Below are 25,569 nucleotides of genomic sequence, written 5' to 3' on the forward strand. Positions count from 1 at the left end.
ATCTCTTTACAGTACAGTGAGTGCCCAGGGCCTCCTTCCTTCTTCATAATTGCCAGAACATAAAGAACTTAATTGTGTGGATGATGCAGTGGACTAGGTAGTATGCACTGAACACAGTGTTAGATTTGAGCTCAAATCCTGCCCCAGATAGACTTACTAGCTCTGTGACCCTGAGCAACTCAATAGCTCTCCGCCTCAGTTTTTGCATCTGTAAAATGGGGATAATAATAGCACCTACCTCACAAGGTTGTTGTGAAGATCCCAGATAACATGTAAAGCCCTTTGAAAATCTTAAAAGTGGTAGGTAAATGCTGGCTATTATTATTATTCCAGCCTCAACCCTGCTATTTATTAGCTATGCAAATTTGAGCACCTAACTCACTGTAAATCTGAGCCTGTTTTTTCATTTGTATAAGGCAGATAATATCTGCTTTGTCTACCTGTAAAATTATACATAAATGTAAGCAACTGAAATCTTTTTTTTTTTACCTTTTTGGTCTAGATCTGTGATGTCACTGGTGTAGGAAGGCCCTGCTATGAGGAATCTTTCCCTTTAATAATGTGGAGGTAATTCTCCCTAGATAGGATGACCATACCTCAGCCATTTAATGCAAATAAAATGAAGAGATTCTAGGCCCTCCTTCTTCTTCTTAGCCTCTTCTTCTGTCTCCTTCAGTACAACTTCTGGGGGGAAGAATGAAAACTGTCCAGTAATTTATAGTCTTAGAGAATTGCCCAGAACATTGAGAGTTGAAGTGACTCCGCCAGAGTCACACAGTCGATACGTGCCCAATGTGAGACTTGACCCCAGGTCTTTTTGACTCCCTGTGTGGCTCACTATGCACTATGCTGTGTTTCATCAATATCAACAATTTGGATTCTTTTATGTTGGATATATTATCCTCCTAGCAAGATTGCAACCTCCTTGGGGTGGTACTGGACTGTGTGATACTCACTGATCCTTCTAGACCTGGGATTCTTAACTTTGGGCTCCACACACCCTCCATGGATTAATTCATGGCAAGATTTCAGGGGATCCCTGGACTTCGATGAGAATAAAAAGTTTTTACTGATCTCTTTAGCATTTTTTTTTCAATTGTGAATGTAGGCAACATATTTTTCCTGAGAAGCAGTCCATAGGCCAAAGGGTCCAAGACATGACAAAAAATTAAAACTCCTCTTCTAGTCTTTGGTTGATTTTGCATGTTTTAGGGAAGAGGAGACATTCTGGGGTAAGGGAGGTGTGATTGTCCTAGCATTTGCTGTCAGGCAGACTGAATTACAAAGGCCACGGTATTCCTGATACAGGCAAAACCAGGACAGTCACAGCTTTATGCTCATGGACACAGGGCATGTCGCTTCTCTAGTGCTGAGATCCCCATGACAAAGAAAGACTCATAAGCCTTGTGTTCTAGTTGTGGTTCTATTGTTGCTGTTCAGTTGTTTCAGGACTCTTTGTGACCTCATTTGGGGTTTTCTTGGCAAAGATACCGGGGTGGTTTGCCGTTTTCTTCTCCAGCTCATTTTAGAAATGAGAAAACAGAGGCAAACAGGATTAAGTGACTTGCCCAGGGTCACACAGCTAGTAAATGTCTGAGGCCGGATTTGAACTCAGATTTGAACTTCCTGACTCCAATCCTACCCACTGCCTGTCAGACCTGTCTAAAAACATACAAATGAACACAACTATACACTGATTCCCTTGATATTCTTGAGCTTTTGTTCTTCCAGATGAATTTTGTCATTTTTCTAGCTCTATAAAATAATATTTTGATAGTTTGATTGATATGGCACTGAATAAACAGATTTAGGTAGAATTGTTATTTTTAAAATATTGGGCTTGGCTTACCCATGAGCAATTAATATTTTTCCAATTGTTTAGATCTGACTTTATTTGTGTGGAAAGTATTGTATAGTTGTGTTCATATAGTTCCCGGGTTGTCTTGGCAGTATTTTATATTGTCTATAATTACTTTAAATGGAATTTCTCTATCTTTTGCTGCTGGACTTTGTTGGCAATATATAGAAATGCTAGTAGTTTATGTAGGCTTATTTTGTATCTTGCAACTTTGCTAAAGTTGTTAATAATTTCAAGTAGTTTTTGGTTGACTCTCTAGGATTCTAGCTATAACACCGTTATCATCTGCAAAGGACACTCCTAAATTCTTAGTTTCCCAGGTGCTGCCATTGCCACTTCAAATGTCTCCCCCCGACCAAAGCATCTCTTTATGCTTCCAAACCCCAGCAGAAAATCTCCATTAAATTATCGTCTCCTTCCCAGAGGTTGCCATCTTCAGCTGTGCTCAAGGGAAACGTAATCCTGAGAACTTCCCCAATTAATTATCAAACTCTGAATCCAGAGATTCTAGGAAATGTAGTCTTACTCTGACATGACTGTAATAACATTATCATAAAAGTATTATCATTATTACATGTCAATTATCAAGGCTTCCCATCGCTTCCGCTGTAATTGGTACCTTCAGCTGGTGGCAGCATGAGTGGTCATTATTATTCTATCATCACTCACTCCAATCATGGATAATGGGTCAGGTGGGATGGATTACCCTACTTGCTAGAGTGCCTTAGGATGGGCAACTAGTTCCAAGCCCAAACTCTAAATAACTTTTCCTACAACAAAGGATGCCATATTGTGGCATGGAGATGGGTCATGGTATAAGGGACTCCCCCAGTCTTTGTTTAGGGAGCAGAGTAAAAGTGCTGGCAAATCTTACTAAACAGGAAATTCTTCAAGTATGAGTCAGTCCAGTGCCAGGCTTATTGTCTAAGAACCAACCTAATTAAAATCTGAGAAGCTCATCACCCCAAGTGATAATTTTTTGGCCAAACTTATTCACGAAGACCATATACTAATATGTGTGGAGGGTTTTGATATGAATTAGTGGAGGGAAACCTCCCCCTTCCCAACTTGGATGATGTTGTGGCCTGAAAAACCTGTTTTATGGGAAAGGGACCCTTTCTTCACCCTCCCCCAGCCCCCAACAGGTCTCTGCTTTAGAGATGCCTCTTCCTCTTGGCTGACAGCCTGCCCTTCTCCCCCCCGCCCCAAGTCCTTCAGATCTGGCATTTACTTGCTTATAATGGCAGAGATGAGAAACCAATCAGGTAGCTAAGGAGACTCCATTCTTCCTTCTCTTCCACTTGATGTGTAAGACAGACTCAGGTATACCTGCACCAAATTACAGAGAAGGGACCTGGTATAACCCAGCACTTCTTAAACTGTGGGTAGTGACCCCCAAGTCGTGAAGTGCTGAAGTGGCAGTGAGTGGAAAAAGTTTAAAAAGTCCTGGATAACCTGGTCATCTAATACGAGGCCACCTCCCACATGATCATTTATCCTCTTCCTTTCACTTTAACTTCAAGGTCATCTTACCCAAAGCCTTCCCCTTTGACAGACCGGTGGATAGAAATTTAGTAATGTCCTTTTCTGTAGAATGACTGTGACCCCAATGTAGCTTTGCTTCCTCTTCCCATTCCTCTCTTCTCATTACCCCCTGGGCATTTCCAGTTAAGTGTCTTTCTTCGTGAGGGGTAAAATAATTCTAATAATAAACACTTACTGCTTTTTAGTACATTGGCTGATTTGCTTCTTCTGTGGAAATCTCTTTGTTTTCCCAAAGCAGCTGCAATAAATTGGGGCAATAATAATTACAGATCTATATAGTTCTGAATAATGAACACTTAAAAAAAAAGCAAGATAGTCATCCACAAGAGACTGCATTCTCAGTTTTAAGCAATGATCTCAGGCTTTATTTATTTATTTAGTGATTTATGCTACTCCATTGTCTTAGTTGCCCCTCTTGGTCATCAGTGTGGAGGAAACTATAGTCTAAGAAAACCCAGGGTATTAGCATAAAGCAGAGTTTACATATTATGTATTAAATGAATTATGTTTACAATGGTAATAAATGTGCACAATACCTCACCCCCTCATCCCAAGAGGTCCTTAGACTCAGCTATTTAGATGTGCTTTTCACTTGAAGGTGGGGGATGGAGAAGAAATCATCCGGTCCATTCAGAAGTAGACCAGTACAGGAGCTGGCCCATCTGGGAGTGGGCCTGATCCCTTGACAGTGGCTTCCAGCTGTGGGGAGTTTGAATGATCCAGCTCTAGACATCACTCAATGAAGAAGACTCACTCACGTTTAATTTCGATTCCCTGAAATTCACCAAACATTTCTTATGCCCTGTACCATTTATCAGGCTCTGTGCTAAAAGCTGGGGATACGAAGATGAAAAACAACCCGCTTAAACAATTCTTTTTGTGTGTGTGTCTGCCACTTTTTCTCTAGGCTCTCCTCTCCCATCCCCACAGGGAGGACAACACATACAATGTCTGCTCTTTGGGGTTAGGTGCCATTGACCCACTTGGGCTAGCTAGCCCCTCTGCAGGGTTCAATAAAGACTTGATTGATTTGTTTGGTTCACATTTCCTTTCCTTCCAGGTGGAAACTGAAATTTGGGGTCACCAAAGAAAAATCTTGGGAAGGGGCCTCCCCTTACAATATAGAAGCACATCAGAATCATAGAATGTTAGAGCCAAGAGACTTTAGGAATCATCTAGTTCAGCCCTCTCATTTTCCACATAAAGGAAGAAAGCCCAGAGAGGGAGATTGCCTTGTCCAAAGTCACTCTGCTAGAACTGGCAGAGTCAGAACTCCACTGGTCTTTACATCCAGGCCTATGGCCACACTGCCCCCCAGCATCTTTGCCCTTGAGGGTCTTTGAGGTAACCACTGCTCTACACTGCTCAGCAGCTGTCTCCTCCCTTACCCTCAACAAAGCCCTCCCAACCCCTTTCCCTTCCAAACAGAAGTAAAGCACATTTCAACAGGGATGATGAAATGTCAGGGTTGAAACATTTATTACTCAGACAATGTATTTCATAGCATACAGCATTTCAGAACTGTCTCGTCTCTCTTTCGGTATCACAGTCCTCAATAAGATTTGCCCTTTCCCAGGCCCTTATATAACTGCTCCCCCCTCCCACCCTTGCATTTTCTTAAAAAAAAAAGTTTTTAGTTTAACAAATATGATCAATGATTAAATTAAAATGTTATTTTCTCCAACACAATAAATATATAGAGATATTATACCCCTCCCTAGCTTCTCTTATGTGCATGATTCCATGGTTGAATTAGAGGAAGTTAGGTCCTCTGCTCCCTCCCCATTCCCCCTCCACCTCCCCCCACTGCAAAGTCCTTGCCTCCTTTCCCTAGGGGTATCTTTGGAGAGGAGTGGGACTGGGGACAACCCCTTGTGACCAGCCCTGTGAAATTATGAAGCTAGCAGTTAAGTCCCAGACTGAGTGTAAGCCTAGAAGGAGAGGCTCTGACCAGGAGGAAGGTTTCTCCAGAGCCCTGCTGTGTGAGTGTTGCTGCAAAAATAAAATATATGTCATCTTAAGAAAATAAATGGCCAGGCCTTCTGGGGATGATCAGTCTTTGCGACTTATCTGCTTGGAGCTGGAGAACCAACCAGTTGCCCTCCCAAGCACCTCAATTTGGTTCATCCCCTTCCTTCTGAATCACAACTTTCCTCAAATGAGCTGCTTCTACTTGCCTGCATGGGAACATTGCTCTGGGGAAAAACATAAGCCAAGTGACTGTGAGGAAACACAAACCTTCTGTCTGAAAACCCTTCCCCGTTAACTGAACCAATGTAATTCTGTGCTGGGTAGATTTTCTGCTGACAGCTTGTCGCTGTGCAGCCCAAGTCTCTGGCTCGGTTATCCATGTATTCTCTCCCTCCCCTGTGCCCTATCCTCTGCCCATCATCCTGGCATTCAACCTCTGTCTCTGGCCCACCAAGTACCTCCTGCCCCCCAACCTACATAGAAACCAGCTACTGCAAATCTCCAAAACACCCCGAGTCCTTAGCAGCATCCCCTGAGGTCCCCACCAATGCCATTAGATGTGTTTGATTTGGGCAGAAGAGGTCCCTCCTTTGGCGCCCATGAGTGCGTGCATGCACACACACACAGCTAAGGGGAGGAGTTCTGGGGGATTTTAATTTATTGTTATTAATTAAACCCACTGGTACCTGGGGTCCAGTGGAAAAGTGGTGCATATCAAGGAAGGAGTCATCATTGTGTGTCTAAAATTCACGTAAACGCTTTAAGAGGGATCCTTTGAACCCCCAGAGATAGGTCCTTATGGGATCACGGACACACTTCTGGGAGGTATGGGACCTCAGGACTACCTGAGGGGAAGTTGCCTATCTTCGTCTTCTGTGCACTTCCATTCTCAGTTTTCCCAATACGGGGCATTTTAGAACAGGTAGATGATTCCCCACTGTCAACCCCTTCCCCCATGGCTCACAGTGGAGACAGTTCATAAGAGAAGAGCTGATCAGTTCCTCCCGCCAGATAACAGCTGCTGACCACGGCCTTGGGGTTACTTCCCCCTCCCTATGTCATGATCCAGGCCCTGGCTGATGGCCTTGGTATCTGGGGTTCTGCCTCCTGCAGATTTTCCAAGGCATGATCAGTGAGTGACATATTTCAAGCTCTTTCCATCCCTTAGAAAAATAAAAAAAATAAAAATAAGAAATAAATACTACCTCGGCCAACAAATACATTTACATGGACAGACAGGACGATCTGAAAACTTTAAGTTTACAAAGCAGCTGACAGCAAGACAAACATAGGCAGACTGGATTAATTGGAGAGTAGTTCCAGAGGAAGGTGGGTTTCCAGTGTCTCAGGGGTTCTCTGGTCTTGTCTAGCGAAGGTTAGGAGTCAGTTTGGGCTGTAGTACAAAGAAATGGACTGAAACCATTCAGCCTGATGCCCAAGACTACAGCTAGAAGGCAATCTCATCTCTTTTGAAGGAAAACTGGGATAAAAGCTGACCCTTGGGTTGGCTGGCCCACTGGGGAAAGTGCTTAAATAGAATGACCACTGGCTGTCATGGCTTGGCTTCATGAATGTTCTCAGAAAGTTGCAGTCAATTGGGTATGAATTTGAAGCCTTAGAAAGAAAAGATTCAGTTTTCCTCTGTTTAGGGTTTCCCTTGAATACATTCAGAGGTCAAACTGGGCCTACCACAGTTCACCAAGGGAAGGCCAGACACGGCCCCAGGCTCAGGGCTGGGGAGGTCAGGGCTCTCCGAGGCTGGGCAGAGTATTGCTTCTACCTGCCCATGTTCTCATCAGATGGCGGCTCCCCAGAGTTTAGGCTTATTATTATTATCTGAAGCACTTTTCACAAGTTTGTAAAAGTAGCAGCAACTAGATATAGAAAACGGCTTAAATGGTTATTCAGATTGGCCAGGAAGCGCTTTAAAGCAACAGATTGACCTGTGTAAACTGTGTGTATGCCGGAAGCCACCATGACACAATACGTAATTAAAAATATATTTATATATGTGTATATATATATATATATATATATATATATATATATGTATATATATGTATAATAATTTACTTTTTCCACACTATCACCATGAGAGTTAAGGAGTTTGACTCACAGGGTTAGTGTGGGAGAACCAGAGGAAGTAAGCCTCATGGCCCTACTGGGGACCCTTCAAAGAGCCCATTGCCTTGCCCATGGGGACATGCTTCCACAGCTCTCACAAGGGACCTTGTCCATGAAAAGGTCTTTTGAGAAATCCCCCCTTTATACAACAGAACTTCTTGTCTTGGTTTTACACTGTCCATCCCTTCTTCCCTCAGTTCCTCCCTCCCCATTCTTCCTCTCTAACCCTATAGCTCAGAGGTGGTTTACACCTAGTTATTGCCCCTGATTTTCACCAGAGCTTTGGGACCAGATCCACTCTCTTCACACATATTTATAGCTTTAGAAGGTGGTGGATCAGTGGTTTCTGCCCTTTATTGTTCTCTCCCACTAGGACTGGCTGAGTCCATCAGGAGACTGTCTTTCTTCTGCATTCTACAAGTATCCTCACCATCACTGAACAATTCAGGCCAACGGCTGGAATCTTTTTATACCACAGGCTTCTGTTTGGGCTAAGCAGACCCCCAGGGAGCAGTGGCAAGATTAAGGAGTTGGGGAATAGGAGAGAAAAAGAGGGCATGAGAAAGAGAAAAAAACGGGAGGTGGGTGAGAAAAAAAGAGGACTGTGGGAGAAAAAAGAAATGAAGGTGCATATGGTAGGGAGGATAGTTGCTCATTAGCTTCTGTGGTACAGTCTGAGAAGCTCAGGGTTAGGGAAGACTTCTACTCTTCTCATATGGGTGGGTAGGCTTGTTTTCAGGGAATGGGCATGCAAAATCATCTGCCAGGGAGTGGACCTGGGGGAATGTTTGCCTCCTGACTCAGGTGGGTATGAATTCTCTTGCCAGGGGAAAGCGACTCTGAGGTTTGGTCACAGTGGGGCTGGTGAGAGACTGCCTTTCCTTTCCTAATCTCTCTCATTAGCTCTGAACAAAAAAAAGGGAAAACCTCATTCCTTAGGTGTACCAGGCTTTAGGACTGAGCAGCCAGAGAGATGATTTAGTGGGTGGCAAACCTTAATAAAGGAACAAATAAAGAAGCTGCTGAAATCTTGACATCATTTCCTGGTCTTCATTCAGGTCTCTTGTCTCCAGAAAGAGCCCATTGAAAATTTTTAACTAGGGTTGTCCTAGACAACCTTCCTGGCTTCCAAGAAACAAATCTATGAGATTTCTCCATCTGGTCCATGTCATGTTACTCAAAACAGTACATACTGTATTGAATTTGGTGCAGCTGGGTAGAGGTATGGGGGTAGAATAGTGGAGTAGAATTGTGGAGAAAAAAAGGCTGTTAACACAGCTGATCCCAGCTGAGCCTCAGAAACCTAGAAAGCCGTCTCCCTCACTAACACTGATTGTGACGTTGGCTCTAGAACATCTCCTTCCTGAAGTACCCACTTTCGTCCTCTTCCTAATAACACTGTGCTCCAGTGGGCACTTGCTTGACTTCTATTTGTCCTCAGTGGGCCCCAGAAACACTTCTGGACCAGCTTTTGATCTTGGTAGGGGCATCCTTCCATGGAAGGGGAATGGGGTATAACAATGTAGGCCCAATCAGTTAAGACCCCTGTCAGATCAGCACCCTGGGCAATGTCATTTATCTTGCAGACTGAGGCCCTGAGAACAGATGACAGTATATGCCAGTGGGGATACTTCCTTTGAGCCTGCAAACACCATGACACTTTCCCCCCACAACCCCTCCCCCTTCCCCGTTTACCAGCTTCTTTTCCTTGTATTTCCCAAAGTCCTCTGGGGCTAGAGCCAAGTTAACTGAACAGTACTATGGACATAGTGCTAAGGACCCCAGTGTAGAACTTGGGGAGGAGGGATAATTATAGGTCAGTGCCCAAAGGACATGGTATAGCACAGGTTTCTTGGAGGAAGCCCCTGCTGGACCAGAAGTATTTGATTATCTTAAATGGCTACTACAGCTATGAGGCCTGGACTGTGGTCCCCCAGACCTGCCCTCCCCTGCTACTCAGGGGTGCTCACAGAGTGTACGCTGGAGGCTCTCCTCACAGAGAAAAGAGACTTCAAAGTCACTGTCTTTTTATAAAAACAGCCTCCCAAGAGTGCAAATTACAACCGCAAACATCCCTCCTCCTCCTCCTGTGTTTCAGGAATTTAAGGGAAGACAACTGCAGTCAGTCCGGTGGAGGGTGAGGGACTGGGGGGGACCCCCAAGCCCTACCCAAACTAAGCTCTGCTGGACAAAAGTTGTCAATTACAAGCGTCTGGTGCAGACCTTGTGTTCTTTTGTCCTCCCAAGACATCTGCCATGCGTCGCCTCCGCCAGTTGGCTACTGCAAGCTGACATAATGGGGAGTGGGGGTGGGGTGGGGTGGGAAACAATACCAGGCCAGACTTGGATGCCTGTTTTCAACCCTCTGTGGTCTTTTCTGACCCAAATGGTGTCCCAGGGTGAGTGAGCGTCTGTCACGGCTGTAATGGAGTCACAAGAATGAACCCCCTCCAACAGAAACCCTGCAGGGTATGGAGTGGGAAGGGGTAGGGAAGCAGGGGGATAAGGAATTCAGAAAATAGGTAGGGAGATGGCAGGGGGCCCCTGCTAAAAAGAGACATGCATCCTTTATGGATGTGTATTGCCGCATGCAGGAAGCAGGGGATGGTGGCTCCTCTTAGGTATTGGATCCTGAGAGTTTTGCTCCTTTCTCTCTGAATTTGCCATTGGGCCTATCTGCCCTGCTTTTCTGCTTTCATTTATGGTGCATGGTCTTTCTCCTACTCCGGCCATCCCCTTTCCTCCTGGTCCTGTCCTCTCTTGTCCCATCCTGTTCCCTGCCCTCCTTGGGGCCCCCCTGGCCTGCCTGCCCTCCCGGCCCACCCCACCCTGCCTCCTCAGGCTGTCAGTTTCTGGATGGTTTTGTTGTAGTATTGGGTGATGGTTGGTGTCAGGGGGTTCCAGTTGTTGGCATGCAGCTCGATGACCTCGAGAAGCAGCGACCGTGTCAGCATTGACTCTGAAGGGCACAGCATCTTGTCCCGGGCGCTGGCCAAGAGCTCTGTCATCATTTCGGGCAGCTGCTCTTCCAGCAGTCGACCTGTGCTCTGCAGCTGTCGACGGAGAGGGACAGGAGTCAATGCTTAGGAGAAAAGACTGAGTGGGCCAATGGGGATACTCCACTCCCCTGTCCCCTTCCTACCTGACTGGGAGAGGAAGTGGATGGACTTTAAGACCTCTCTAGGCTCTCAGGAAGATGGCAGGTGAGGGCCTCTGTCCTTTAAGGAAGAAGTCAAACTAGGAGAAGAGTCTGGGCTGGGAATAACTGACTTCTGTAGTTTTTAAACTGAACAACCCAGCCTGGGGAAAGGAGACCTGGATGCTATCAAGCTGTTCAGTGGGAAAAGATGAATCCTTAGAATGGGAGTTCCCACTTATGCCCAAAGGTCTATAAAATTGTGCATACCCTTTGACCCAGCAATACCACTTCTTGGGCTATATACCAAAGAGATCATACAAATGGGAAAAGGACCCGCTTGTACAAAAATATTTATAGCAGCTTTTTCTGTGGCGGCAAAGAATTGGAAACTGAGGGGATGCCCATCAATTGGGGAATGGCTGAACAAGTTATGGTATATGAATGTAATGGAATACTATTGTGCTATAAGAAATGATAAGCAGGTAGACTTCAGAAAAACCTGGAAAGACTTATATGAACTGATGCAGAGTAAAATGAGCAGAATCAGGAGAACACTGTACACAGTAACAGCCATGCTGTATGATGACTGACTTTGATAGACTTAGCCTTTCTCAGCAAAGTAAGGATATAAGACAACTCCAAAAGACTCGTGATGGAAAATGCTATCCACATCCAGGAAAAGAACTGTGGAGTCTTAATGCAGATGGAAGCATACCATTTGCTCCCTTTTTTTTTGTTTTGTTGCTGTTGTTTCTTCTTTCTTGTGGATCCTCTTATTGGTTCTAATTCTTCTTTACAACATGACTAATGTGAAAATATGTTTAATATGAATGTATATTCATAGAGAGCCTATATCAGATTGCATGCTGTCTTGGGGAGGGAGGGAATTTAAAACTCAAAATCTTATGGAAGTGAATGTTGAAAACTAAAAATAAATAAATGAAAGAACAGAAGTTTCCAAAAAGTATCATTAATTACATATGTTAGAATTGGTTCCTGTGACTTATGTGTTTTCAAAATTAAAAAAAAAAATCAAATCTACCCTTAAAGGACAAAGATTTGCCTTCACTGAGAACGCTCAAGAAAACATGCACCAGCCTCTGAAGGCTCTCCATTTCCAAAGAGGTGTCCCAGGGAATCTGAGCAGTAATGGCATGTTAAAGGACCTCAGAGGCCATCTGCTCCAATTTCCTCATTTTATAAATGAGGAAACTGAGGCCTAGATAATAATAGCACTTGCCTTCCAGGATTGTCATGAGGATCAAATGAGGCAATATTTGTAAAGAGTGTTGCAAACCTAGGATTGTAAGCTCTAGCTAGCATGGATTGGTTGTAGTAGTCTGGCCCAGGTGCTCTCCATGGTGCCAGGCCATGCTGACTGCCTATATCAGAGGGATAGGAGAGGACAGGTCATTGCTGGGTAGGGGAATTCCTCCCTGGGCCAGGGAAAACACTTAGAGCAGAAACTAGTTGGTAGGAAGGCTGTTAGCCAAGGGTACAAAGAACCCCAAAGCTGTCCTCTCCTCCCTACCCCTCCAAAAGTGATGTTCCTATTCCTGAGTCAAGCTGTATAGTAAGCTTAGAGAGGGCCTCTCTAGAGATATAAATGATTTCTGAGGAAGGAGGAAGAACAAGGAGTGGTGTATGTGTGTGTGTGTTGGTGTGTATTTGGCTTACGGGTTCAGGATGAATACGGAAATAGCAGAAGGAAAGCCCTGGCATGGGGCTATGGACTGCTGTCCTGGCCAGGGAGAACTGGCTTTGGGTTAAAGAACAATTAGGTAACTGGAAAAGCTGGAGTATGGGCACGGAGAGAAGGGGATTTTTGTATATACACATGTATCTCTATATGTATACACACATAATACATGTATATAGACGTGTATATGTACACACACATATATATGTATAAATGTATAGTGTTTATATAGCTCCTACTATGTGCCAGGCACTGTCCTAAGCATATGTAGATATTTATCTCATCTGATTCTCACAACAACCCTGCAAGGTAGATGCTGTTGTTATCCTTAATTTACAATTGAAGAAAATGAGGCAAACAGAAGTTAAGTGATTTGCCCCTGGTCACACAGCATTTCCTGCATCTGGGGATGGATTTGAACTCAGTTCTTGACTGTAGGCCCGGTGCTGTATCCATTGAGTCACTTAGCTTCCATGGAAGTATGGAGTGCTCTGACCCATACTAGAGTTTGCCTTTGACATCTTCCCCCTCTCCCTTATCATTATAGCTAGCATTTATACATTGCCTGAAGAATTACAAAGCACTTAACAATATTATCTCATTTGACACTCACAATAACCCTGGAAGGCAGGTGCTGTTATTATCCCCATTTTTACAGATAAGGAAACTGAGGCAGAAAGTGGTTAAGTGACTTGCCCAGGGTGACACAGCTAGGAAGTTTGAGGCAGGATTCAAACTCAGGTCTTCTTGACGTGACAGCCACCTCTCTATCCAAAGTGCACCTGGCACACAGGGCCCTGGCAAGTCACTCAACCTCTCCACATTACGACAACTTGGTAAGATAGAGAAGGTGCTCACAGGTACTGCTGGAGGAAATTCTAGACTGCAGCAAGACTCCAGACACTCTCAGAGCTTGAGGGGTTTCTTAGTTCCTGGTGCCAACCTTCTGTCCTGTCTTCTTATCACTCTGGCTTCAGGCTTTGTGTTTCAAATATTCACCCCTTTACTTCCTGTTGTTGCTTCCCCAGCCTCTTCCCCACCAAGCCCGTTTATGTGCTCCTGCCTCAGCCCAGAGGACATCCTCTTTGTTAAAAGGGAAGGTTTATTTTTTTTTTAACCAGACATGATTTTACTGGTGTAGCTTAGGGAATATCCCATGGAGGAAACTCTCTCCACCAATGCCAACTGATAATCTGCTCTGCAATTTGAAGTCTTAGAAATGATTAAATGTCTATAAGTGGTTAAAAGATTAGGTGACTTACCCAGGGTCATACAGACAGTTATGGGTTAGCCAGGGATTCAAACCCAGGTCTTCCTTACTCTGAAGACAACTTTCCATCCAGTATGCGATGTAGCCTCTCAAAAAGGAGATTACAACATGTTAAAAACTGGACGATTCTACAGATTCTAATGTCAATGGTTGGATGTCAACATCCATCCATGTAGCTGATAACTCCTCTTTGCCTTTGTATGCCTTGTAGCTATAGATGCGAAAAAATTCATCGCCAACTTTTTGGTGCTGACCTTCCCTGCCCTTAGCTGAGCTGGCCCTCAGATGACAGGCCTGCTATTGGCACCAGGCTCATTCTTGTAGTCTTTTCAGCTTGGCAGGCCTGGTACAGTCTTCAGAACTCAGGGTCACTTCATGTGGCAAGGGATTTTAGTAGTGGATGTTAAAAGGCTTACCCACCTCCCTAAAATGGAGGGATTCAGTTCTTTCAGAACCAAAAGAACACTGAAAAACAGAAAGCTTCAAAAGAACATAGGGCATTGTCAAAGGCATTTGATGTTAGGAACAAAAGTTGTAGGAACTCTCTTTTCCTGAGGGTTTCCAGGACCCATTCCCTGTGACTGCAGAGGGTCTCATGAACAAAACACGTTTTATGTAAGCCTGTGATACTGAAGTTTGTTTGGCATTTGTGTTGGGCGTGTATGTGTGTGTATGTGTATGTGTGTGTGTGTGTGTGTGTGTGTGTGTGTGTGTGTGTGACACATTTGGAGGTGGGAAGGAAGAGGGAGGATGTAAGTACCTGGAGCAAGAACTGGGTTGGGGAGGTGCGAGCACCTGGGGGAAGGGGGAAAGGGATAAGCATTTATATAGTACCTACTATGTTAAGTGCTTTACAAATATTATCTCAGAGAATTTTGTAGGAGGGTAATCAGGGAACATTTGACAAGAGGGTCCTTCTGTATTAACCCTATTGAGCTGGGAAAATGAAAGTGGGGAAATCCAGCAAGAAGAAACCATGCATATGGGAAATCAGGTAACAGGAGCCTTTGGGAGACCATGCCTCAACACAAAGGAGTGACTCTAAAGGGGGAAATAGTTGGCACACAGCAGACTGATGATAGGGGAGATCATTTGGAGCAGAAGAAGCCATTTGGGTATCTTTCCAATGGTGCCATGGTTGATACTTGCTTGTTTGCTGAGGTTTCTTTGTATTCTCAGTGCCTAGCACAGTACATGGCACGTAGTAGGTGCTAAAGAAAAGAAATGCTCCAAACGAATTGAAGTAAAGAACCTTGTCCTAAGAAAAGGTGAGTTGCTAAAAAGTGGTCAGAGGTGAATCTAATATTTCTTCTACCCCTTACCCCTAGGTCTGAAAATGGGCTGCCCCAACCTAGGACAGAAAGAGTTAAAGAGCTATCAGTCCTGTCTATTGAGACACCTTGCTCATGAATGCTCCTCCCTGATGGTGTGAAGGGTGGATTAGCAATGGCCTTATCATCAGAAGACCTGCCTGCTTGCTGGGTACGTTGGAGTTGGGATTCCTTTTGGCTATGGATTGGACCTATGCTAAGGTCCCCCATTCTCAGATCTGTGATCTGGGTTCCAGTCCCAGCTCTGTCATTAAAATAGTTGTTTGACTTTGGGAAAGTCTGAACACTTAACTCTTCCAGGCCTCAGTTTGCTCATCTCTAAAATGAGGGCATTGGATTAGATGACTTCTAAGGGCCTTTCCAACTCTAGCCATCTATGGATCTGCGAGTTTAAATCTGTGGAGTCTCCGTGGTGTTGGAGGCCCTGTTCATTCCCTTAAGGGGTGACGGAAGCAAAATGTCACGATAGTCTGTCTCCCACTTTCTTTGTCTTTGCACAGGTTTTCTCTGGGTGGAATGCTGTCCTTCCTCACCTCTGACTTTTGTTATTCTTGGATCCCTAGATGCTTCCTCCAAGTCTTACCTCTCTCAAGAAGCCTTTTCAATTGTTAGTTCCCAGTTGTTAGCTCTCCCTGTCCCCCCTATGTGTATTTATATTGTATGTAACTTATATTCACTTGTCGGTGAATACATTGTAACCCTTCAGTAGAATGGAAGCCCTCTGAGGGCAGCCACTACCTCACTTTTGCATTTCTTCATCTGTACAATGAAGGGGATGGATTACATGGCTTCTAAAGGCCATTCTAGCTGCGAATTTGTGACACTGTGAGACCCAGAGCCTTACATTGTGCCTGGCACCTAGAAGGCATTAAAAAATTTTTTTTTAATTCAATTTTTTTTTCAGTTCTAAATTCTCTCCCTCCCTTCTCCCCATCCATTAAAAGGGCATGCAAAACAAATTCTTGCATTAACCATGTCCAAGAAAAGAACAGAAAATATCCTTTAATATGCATTGAGTCCCTCCCTCTCTACCTGGAGGTGAGTAGTTTCATTATGAGTCCTTTGGATTTGTGGTGGGACACTGCACTGATCAGAGTTCCTAAGTCTTTCAAAGCTGATTATCTTCACAATATTGTTGTGACTGTATAAATTATTCTCCCTGGTTCTGCTCACTTCATTCCATTTCAGTTCACACAAGTCTTTCCAGATTTCTCTGAGATCATCCCCTAGAAGGCACTTTGTAAAATACTTTCTGATGGATTGATATGCACCTACCTCCATGGAACAGCAAAGGACCGCATCTTCCTTCACATCCTGAGACTGCAACAACTGCAGAGGAAATGGAACAGAAGGAACCAGTCAGGAAAGGCACTTTCACATCCCCCCATTTGGAGGACAGTATTCAGGCACAATCATGGCTCACTCCTGGAAACTCCAACTGGCTGATGGTAAGCATCCAGTGCCAGGCCTTAAGAGTCAATGACCTTGGTCAGCTTCCTGGGGAGCTGAGCCAGGGACCCTTATTTTGTTGCCTGGGCTTTCACCTTTCATGAATTTCTAATTTTCTCTGATCATAGAAACATAATTTGGGTACCAAACCTCTTACTCTCCCTCACCCCTTGAGCTTGCTTGGCTCACTGGGTTCTGACATAAGTCATGCCTAATTTTATTTTATTTTTACCACCTTCTGCTGTTGTTGCTATACCAGCATGAGTAGCCTGGCATCACGTCCTAGCACTCGACAGTAGTAGATTTCAGGAACAGAATTGCTCTGAACTCTTTTTATGTCTGTATATCCTGTGCCTCAGACCACAATAGCACATTTCCTAGTGTTTATTTCCAAAGGGAAGAGGCTGAATGATGGTTAGCCTAGCCTTGGAGCCTGGAAGGCTTGGGCTAATGTTTGCCCACAGGTATATGTCTCTTGGCAAATCACTTCATCCCTCAAGGCTCCAGATAACTCTAGGCAAGACTCTAGGATGAAGAAGAGTTGTTACTTGACTTTAGAAGAAGGAGTACTCTACGCTAAAAAAATCATAAACTCAGAACCCCCATTGCCAGAAAAACAATTTACAAAGGAAAAAAGAATTTAGAGGTTTTTTAAAAAAATTCATTCGTATTCATCATTCATTCATCAGACATTGACTTTTTTATTTTTAATTAACTTATTTTGATTTATCAACAATCATTTCTGTATGCTTTTGAGTTTAAAATTTTTCTCCCCCTTCCTCCCTACCACCCTCCCCAAGACGGCTCATAATCTGATATAGGTTATACATGTACATTCCTATTAAACATATTTTCGCATTAGTGATGTTGTAAGTAAGAATTAGAACCAATAGGAGGAACCACCAGAAAGAGGAAACAAAACTTAACAGAAGAAAAAAAAATAGCCAAGAGTACACTTTGATCTTCATTCAAACTCCAAAGTTCTTTCTTTGGATGTGGATAGCATTTTCCATCACAAGGCTTTTGGAGATGTCTTAGATCTTTGTATTGCTGGGAAGGGTTAAGTTTATCAATATTAGTCATTGCACAATGTGGCTGTTATTGTGTACAACATTCTCTTGGTTTTGCTCACTTCACTCAGCAGCAGACCATACAAGTCTTCCCAGGTTTTTCTGAAGTCAGCCTGTTCATCATTTCTTATAGCACTGTAGTATCCCATTACATTCATATACCACACCTTGCTCAGTCATTCCCTAACTGATGGGCATCCTCTCAATTTCCAATTCTTTGCCAACACAAAAAGAGCTGCTATAAATATTTTTGTACATGTGGGTCCTTTTCCCATTTGTATGATCTCTTTGGGATACAGCCTTGAGGTGCTATTGCTGGGTCAAAGGGTATGCACAATTTTATAGCCCTTTGGGCATAGTTCAAAATTGCTCTCCAAAATGGTTGGATCATTTCACCACTCCACCAACAATGCATCAGAGTTCCAATTTTCCCACATCTCCTCCAACACTTATTGTTTTCTTGTTTTGTCATCTCAGCCAATCTGATAGGTATCAGGTTCTGATCAGAATGTGGTACCTCAGAGTTGTTTTGATTTGCATTTCTCTAATCAATAGTGATTTAGAGCATTTTTCCATATGACTATAGATGGCTTTAATGTCTTCATCTCATCAGACATTTATTAAGGACACCCACTGGGGTGATACAAAATTTAGATAAGGTGTAGTAGCCACCCTAATGTAGTTTACAGTCTGGGAGGAGGGGGATAACACAGAAATAGTACCATACTAGACATTCATGTTTTGTTGTTCAGTCGTTTCAGTCATATCTGACTCTTTATGACTCCATTTGAGTTTTTTTTTTGGCAAAGATACTGGAGTGGTTTCCCATTTCCTTCTCCAGTTCATTTTACAGATGAGGAAACTGAGGCCAACAGTGTTAAGTGACTTGCCCAGGATCACATAGCTAGTAAGTATCCAAGGCCAGATTTGATCTCAGGTTTTCCTGACTCCAGCTTCCAGGCTCTATGCATTGTGCCTTCTAGCTACCCCAAACACCCATGAGAGGGGTTATTAGAATCAAGTGCTGTGTGAGGTCCCAGGAGGAAGGTAACCAGTAGGACCAATTAATCAATTTATAAACATTAAATGCCTACTACGTGCCAGGCACTGTGCTAAGCAAGAGATACAAAGGGGGCAAAAGACAGCCCCTGGCCTCAAAGAGCTTACAATCTAAAGGGAGAGACAACATGCAAACAAATATAAACAAAGCAAGCTATATACAGGATAAATAGGAACTAACAGGAGTTTCCTGGAAGATTTGATTTCTGAGTTGGATTTTAAGGGAAGGGCAAGAATTCAAAAGATAAAGGTGCAGAGGAAAGCCATTCCTGGGAGGGGGAACTGTGTGAGCAAAGAAAGGCCTGGTTGGTGAGTATAGTGGATGTTCATGAGACCCACCTAGTACAATTGGGCTTGAGCATATAATGCATGGAAAGAGGTTCCATGAGATAAGACTGGAAGGTAGGGTGGTGCCTTGAATGACAGAGAAAGAAGCTTGAACAGAGCTTAGAATAGTGCCTGGCATAGAGCAGGCACTAAACAAATGTTTACTGATTGACTAATTGATCTTTCCTTGGTAGGCAATAAGGTGTCACTTCCTGGCCAGGGTAAGAAGGATGGATTGGTGTCGGATAAGACTAGAGGTGGGAAGACCTGAAAAGAGCAGATGTGGGAAGATGTGGCAAGAGCAGTGCTCTGGGGCAGAAGACAAGTATTCACTGATAGGATGAGGGAGGAGTCAGTTGTTATAGCCTAGAGACAATCATGGGCCTGACTATTCAGAGAGGTAGCTTAGGAAGGTTAGGTGCTGCCCATTAAGTACTTTTATGCACACTTCCAATGACTTTGTTCTGGTGTGTTATTTATGGATCTCCATCTATACTCTCTCATTCTTTTACCTTGCCCACTCTCACACTGGACCTGCTCTTCACCCTCATTTCAATGGCCCTTTGACCTGTTGTATTCTCCCAGTTAATGTTCTCACATTCTAACTTTACTTACCTGGGTATGTGCCTAGCTAGCCTCAGATGGTTTGCCACTTTATTTCACCATCTCCCTTTCTTTATTTCTCTTTCCTATCATAGTCAAAGTCCTAGAAAAAAGCCTTCATTTCCTCATGTCCTATTCACCTTTCAAACCCCATCCAATCTGGTTTCTAGTTATGCCCCTCAGAAAATGAAAATGATCTCTTTATAACAATGACCTTCTAATTAGTAAATCCAATGGCTTTCTCTCAGTCCTCAATCTTCTTAATTCCCCCCCCCCCCAAGGGTTTGTTATGGTGATCACTGTTTTCTCCAAGACCCTTGCCCACTCTTCGGTTTTCATGGTACTACTCTCCCTCTCTCTCCTCATCTCTCCATCTCCTTCTCTCTCTCCCTCCCTCTCATCTCTCATATCTCTCCTTCTCATCTCTCTCTCTCCCTCTCATTTTTCTCTCTCTCTTTCTCCCTCTCATATCTCTCCTCATCTCTCCCTCTCATTTCTTTCTCTCTTCCCCCCTTCTCCTCCAATACCTCTGAGCACTCCTCAGTCTTCTTTGTGAGATCATTATCTATGTCCTGCTTCTATGATAGGGAACCCCCAGGGTTTTGTCTCAAGGCCTCTTCTCTAGTCTCTCTTCACTCCCAGTGATGGCACCAGTTCCAATAGGTTCTGTTATCATCTCCAAGCAGAAGTCTCCCAAATCCAGCCCTCATCTCTTTCTTGAGCTCCAATCCCACATCCCCAAATGCCTGCTGTACATCTTCACCAAGAAGCCCATGACATCTCAAACTTGGCGCGTTAAAAACAGAACTCATCTTGCACACCCATTCCTAATTCCCATTACTTTGATCGCTCAAGCTTCACATCTAGAAGTCATTCCTGGTGCTTTCTGCTCTCTTACTCCCACATGTGCAATCAGCAGCTGAGTCTTGTCTCCTCTACCTTCACAGCAGAGCTATAACTACCTCTGTCCTCCTCTTTCTGCTCATACAGCACCCCATTTGGGTGATCATCTCCTTTGGCTGAGACCATTACAATAGCTTCCTAATTGGTGTTTTTGCTTCCAGCCTCTCCAGTCTCTAATCAATTCTCCACATAGCTGCCAAAGTGATAGTCATTCTTTTAAAGCACATTCTTTTAAAGCACAGTGACTGGGTCACTGTCCTGCTCAGCGTTGTCCTATTACCACCAGGATAAGATACAAACTCCTCCATTTGGCATTTAAAGTCCTCCACTATAAAGACCACTGGCTCTCGAGACAGAGGACCTAGAATTCAAATTCTGTTTCTGATGCTTAAAACCCCGGTGACTACCAACAAATCCCTTAGTCTCTCTGGGCCTCAGTTTCCTTACCTGTCAAATGAAAGAAGGGTTGAACTACATGTTCTCTGAGGTTCTCTCCAGGTCTGCATCTATGATTCTATCTTTCTGGGCTAATTTCAGATCATTCTGCATTACAAACCCTATTCCAGTCAAAATGGCTTCTTTGATACAGACCCATCCTCATGCCACAGATATTTTTCCTCCTCACCTGGGTCTCTTGGAAGCCTTAACTCCTAAAAAGGTTCAGTTTCAGTGCTACATCTTGCAGAAAGTCTTTTCTGATATTTTCAGTTGTTGCTACTACCTGCCTCTGAATTTGTTTTGTATCATTTTTAATTAATTAATTTTATTTTGAAATTCATTTTATTTATTTTTCATTTGTTCATATGTGTGCATGCCATTTTCCCTGACAGAATGTAAGCACTCTGAGGACAGGGACTGCTTCATGTTTGTCTTTCTGTCTAGCACCTAGCTCAGTGCTTGGTATACAGCAGTGACTTAATAAATGTTTGTTAAATTGAACTGAATCACAGTCCCTAGTTTTCTTCCATGATTGTCTCCTACATCATGACTTTCCTGACTTTTCCAGTTGTTCATGATTTCCTCTACCATTACTTTTTATATACACCAATGAAACAACAGATTTGGGTTTCTGCCCTCTCCCCCCAAAAAAGCAACAAACTTTGAAATGAATTGTGTACCTCATTTCTCACAACAGATTTTGTAAACTCCTGTTTTTGTTTTTTTATTCCCAGCAACTAGCACAATGCTTGACGCATAGTAGGTGCTTTAAAATGCTTGGTGAATTAAGCATGAAAGAAACTCAGTGATTTATCTGATGGGAATGTGGTCTTAATGAGGAGTTCTGTGATTTCATAGCAAGAATTCCCTGCCTAAGTGATAGCTGTGATTAGCTATAATCACAGCTGGAGGAGGCAGGTTGCTTAACATAAGACCTCAAACCCCTGACCCCCACAAAGGGCTCAGGCTCCTTGAAACCCTCCACATATATTACATACTCTCTGGCCCTTTGTTCAGACATATGTAATTAGACTAACAAGTCTTTCTGAAGAGAAACAAAGATGTAGATAGTGGTAGTACAGAAGAGCCCAGGAATGAACTTCAGAAGACTGGCTTCATGTCCTGGCTTAGCCACTTACTACCTGGGGGACCCAGTGCCAGGACCTTTGAACTTCACTTTCCAAATCGATAAAACGGAATAGCTCGGGCTGGATGATCCCTATGGTTCCTTCCAACTCTGAATCCCTCCTGTAACCTTGAATCCTTGGGAAACCAGCTTAGGCCCTCTTCCTGCTCTAGAAGCCTAAATATGGGAGTGATGTAGACTTAGAACAAACCTGAAGTCTGATTTTAAGAACACTGGCTTATGAAATGACAGAGTTTGTGGTGAAATCATAGGCTGTGAACAATTGGCCAATGAAGATCCCTAGAGGAGATTAAATCAGCTCAGACACTTTCAGATTTGTGACCAGGTATGGGAGCATAAGCAAGTCACGGATGCCCTAGTCTCTCCTTGGTTCCATCTACAAAACAGATTTCCCATACCAGCATTCTTTTTTTTTTTTTTGCTTAGGCAATCAGGGTTAAGTGACTTGCTCAGGGTCACACAGCTAGTATGTGTCAAATGTCTGAGGCTGGATTTGAACTCAGGTCCTCCTGAGTCCAAGGCTGGAGCTCTCTCCACTGTGCCACCTAGCTGCCCCCCCCAACCAGCATTCTTGAACCTTTAAAGAACACTATATTTTTTTCTAAGCACTTTCACACTCTGTCTCATCTGACTTAACAGTGGACAGGTTGAAAATGACCTATGACCACACACCAATGCAAATGTTCTTCCCCAAGTCCACCACAACACCATTTAGCATGGTCTGTGGCATAGTGGAAAGAGCCATTTATCATGAAATGAGGAGACCTAGGTTTGATTGCTGGTCCTAGGATTGGAGGCAGCACAGCACTGTGGAAAGAACACTGGATTTGAAATCCATAGAGAGGTGCCTCTCATGATTACCAGCTCTCTGACCCTGGACTGAATGTCTCTGAGCACTGCTTCCTTCATCTGTAAAATGAGGATAATACCTAAAAGAGCTACCTTACATGGTGGTTGTGAGGACCTAATATGAAAATACAGGTCAAGTGCTTTGCAAACCTTAAAGGACTATATAAATGTTAACTACTACTATTACTATTATCTACAGGTTATCACTTGTAGAATATGAGCCCCTAAGGAAGGGAATTGTTCCCCACCCTCCCCTTTTCTCTCTCTTCCCCTCCTTTTTCTTTCTTCTCTCTCCTTCCCTCCCTTTCTCTATCTTTTCTTTTTCTCTCTCTCCCTCTTTTCTCTCCCATTCCTTCCCTCCTTTCTTTCTCTTTCCTTCCCTTCTCTCTCTCCCCTCTCCTCTTTTCTCTCCCCTCTCCCCATATTACACATTAAAACACCTTGCACATAGGAAATGTTGGCTCTCCTCTCTCATACTCTGCTTCCCTCTTTATAAAATAAGGAGCAGACTTTAAGGACCTTCCCAGCTCTAACATTCTGTAATTGTAGGGAACGTGAAAGGCTACACATACCATTCACTATCATATGCAGTGAAAGAAAAGGTTTTGCCTGAATGGTGTTCTTCTGTTTCACAGATAGCTTTTAGAAATACTTCCTATGGGCCGCATGAGTTTAAGCAGGAGGTCAGCTGGGGTCTCCAGACCGCTCAGAGCCAGGTAGGCTCCCTTCCCCAGGGCTAGATCTTGGTGACCAGGTGTACCACTGAAGACAGCACAAGAAGAAATGAAGCTGAAGCTACTGTTAGAGGGAGCTTCAAATAGACCTGGGGAAGAGCTTCTAGCTCCAGGCATTAGTTTAGAGGTGCCATTGGAAGATTCTCCAGAGCCAGTCTACTTGGGAGACAAAATGTGGCTTCTTATAATCCTTAAGCAGGGATTATATGGAAGTCTCGAGGTACCTCCAATCAAAAGAGCTGAGTGTCCTGATGGGCATTTGATTTGGAGTTCCTTGAGGCCAGGGACTGTCCTGTCCCTAGCATTTAGCACAGTGCCGGCACATGGTAGGTATTTAATAAATGTTTACTGACTGACTTACTGATAGGTAAATCTCACTGGACTTTCTCCATTCCCTACCTGCTGGGTCTTCTTTCCTTCTGTTCAATGATGATGAGAAGGTATTAGTAGAGGAATTCACCTTCTCTTCCATATGACTCCTCTTTTCTACTCTTCTGTCTTCTTCCTCTCATTCTGGCTGCCATGAAGCTATTTTTCTTTTGATGATAGGATCCTAGCTTTAGAGTTGGATGGGGCCTTAGCAGACATTTAGTTCTACACTCCCATCTTACAGATGAGGAAAATGAGGTCCCTGAATTGACTTTCCCAAAAATCATACAGCTAGTGACATCTGCATGAACATACATGCTATTCACTATCTGTAGCTGAATGGGACACATTTGGTTTTATTAATGGTGTCTTCTTTCTGCCTGGGGTTCCACTAGGAAACACCCAATGGCATGCCCAGGGATTACCTCCTAAGGGGCTCTGCAGCTCCCTTTGCACAGAGCACCTCCTTCTCTTGATCGTTCATTGAAAGTGTCTGGGTGGGGAAGCTAGGTGGCACCATGGATAGAGCATGGGCCCTGGGGTCAAGAGGACCTGAATTCAAATCTGGCTTCAGACGCTTGACACTAATTGTGTGACCCTGGGCAAGTCACTTAACCCCACTGCCTAACAAAAAAACCCCAAAACAAACAAACAAAAAAAGAAAGTGTCTGGGAAAATGTGAGTTAAATCTGAAATCATATTTTCTGATAAGAATTCTTGCCAATAGCCTGTAGGAGCTTCTCAAGGAAACTGGTTTGGGTTTTTCTTATTTCATTAAAAAAAAAATCTTGTTTCTTTCACTGCTGTCCCACAAAGAGGAATATTGGCAACAGATGGGCTGTGTTTGGGAGCTGGAGACCTGGGATCAGCTCCTCCTAACTCTGATATTGGCTAGGAATTTCTGGATTGAGATTGTAGAACCTTAAAGGTTGAAGAGACCTCTCATTTCACAGAGGCAGAACCCCACAAATCAGAGCTGGAAGGAACTTGGAAATCATCTACTCTAAAGATTTTTAACTTGGAGCCCATGCATGTATAGGAAATATTTTGATCACTGTACTTCAATATAATTTGTTTTCCTTGTAATCTTAATTTATTTTATGCATTTAAAAACATTATTTTCAGAAGGGTTCCATAGGCCTCATCAGATGGCCAGAGTGGACATAAAGGGTTAAGAATCCTGGCTCAAATCTCCTTGTTTTGCAGATGAAGGAGCCCAGAGAGGGGAGGGGAGTTGCCTCATTAGGTATGCCCCCTCATTAGAGACAGAGCCTACCAGAATCTGCAACAGCAGATCCAGTCTTTTCCCTACTATCTAATGACCCCAGGTGCTGTACTTCCTTGCTCAGGGCTGGCCACTAACAGCAGGCAAGTTAGTTTTTGCTCTCCTGGGTGCCTTTTAATACTGCTCACCTACGCGCTAAATGCCCTTTGCCCTCTTCTAGATTTCCAGGCTCTCCTGCTACAGAATCCCGCCTGGGCCTGGTTTCCCTGGACATATTCTTTGTTATCCCTTTTCTTTTCCATTCTCTCTCTTCTCTCTTCCCTGGCTTGCCCTAAGCCTCTCTTCAAGTGTCAGTCCTATTACCTATCCCAAGTCCCATTCCTTCAGGGCCCTGTACTCTTCCTTCTAAAATGATAGTAGATCAAATAAGTCCTGGGATTATGATAATGGAACCTTTCT

General features: G+C 43.7%; 1 protein-coding gene across 6 annotated transcripts in view; it reads right to left on the reverse strand.

Moving 5' to 3' along the window:
• Nucleotides 1-4,855: 4,855 nt before the first annotated feature.
• The window catches only part of CTIF (cap binding complex dependent translation initiation factor), a 479,887-nt gene continuing 459,173 nt past the window's right edge, over nt 4,856-25,569 (reverse strand). For all 6 annotated transcript variants that reach the window (XM_078153268.1, XM_078153267.1, XM_078153266.1 and 3 more), the window contains 2 exons: nt 16,213-16,266; nt 4,856-10,551 (listed from right to left, as the gene is read on the reverse strand). In XM_078153268.1, the coding sequence (XP_078009394.1) occupies nt 10,336-10,551; nt 16,213-16,266 (270 nt within the window). In that variant the 3' untranslated portion in view covers nt 4,856-10,335. The remainder of the gene's footprint in view (nt 10,552-16,212; nt 16,267-25,569) is intronic.

The sequence above is a fragment of the Phascolarctos cinereus genome, unplaced genomic scaffold, assembly GCF_003287225.1.
Source record: "Phascolarctos cinereus isolate Bilbo 61053 unplaced genomic scaffold, phaCin_HiC Scaffold_4;HRSCAF=312, whole genome shotgun sequence".
NCBI lineage: Eukaryota > Metazoa > Chordata > Mammalia > Diprotodontia > Phascolarctidae > Phascolarctos > Phascolarctos cinereus.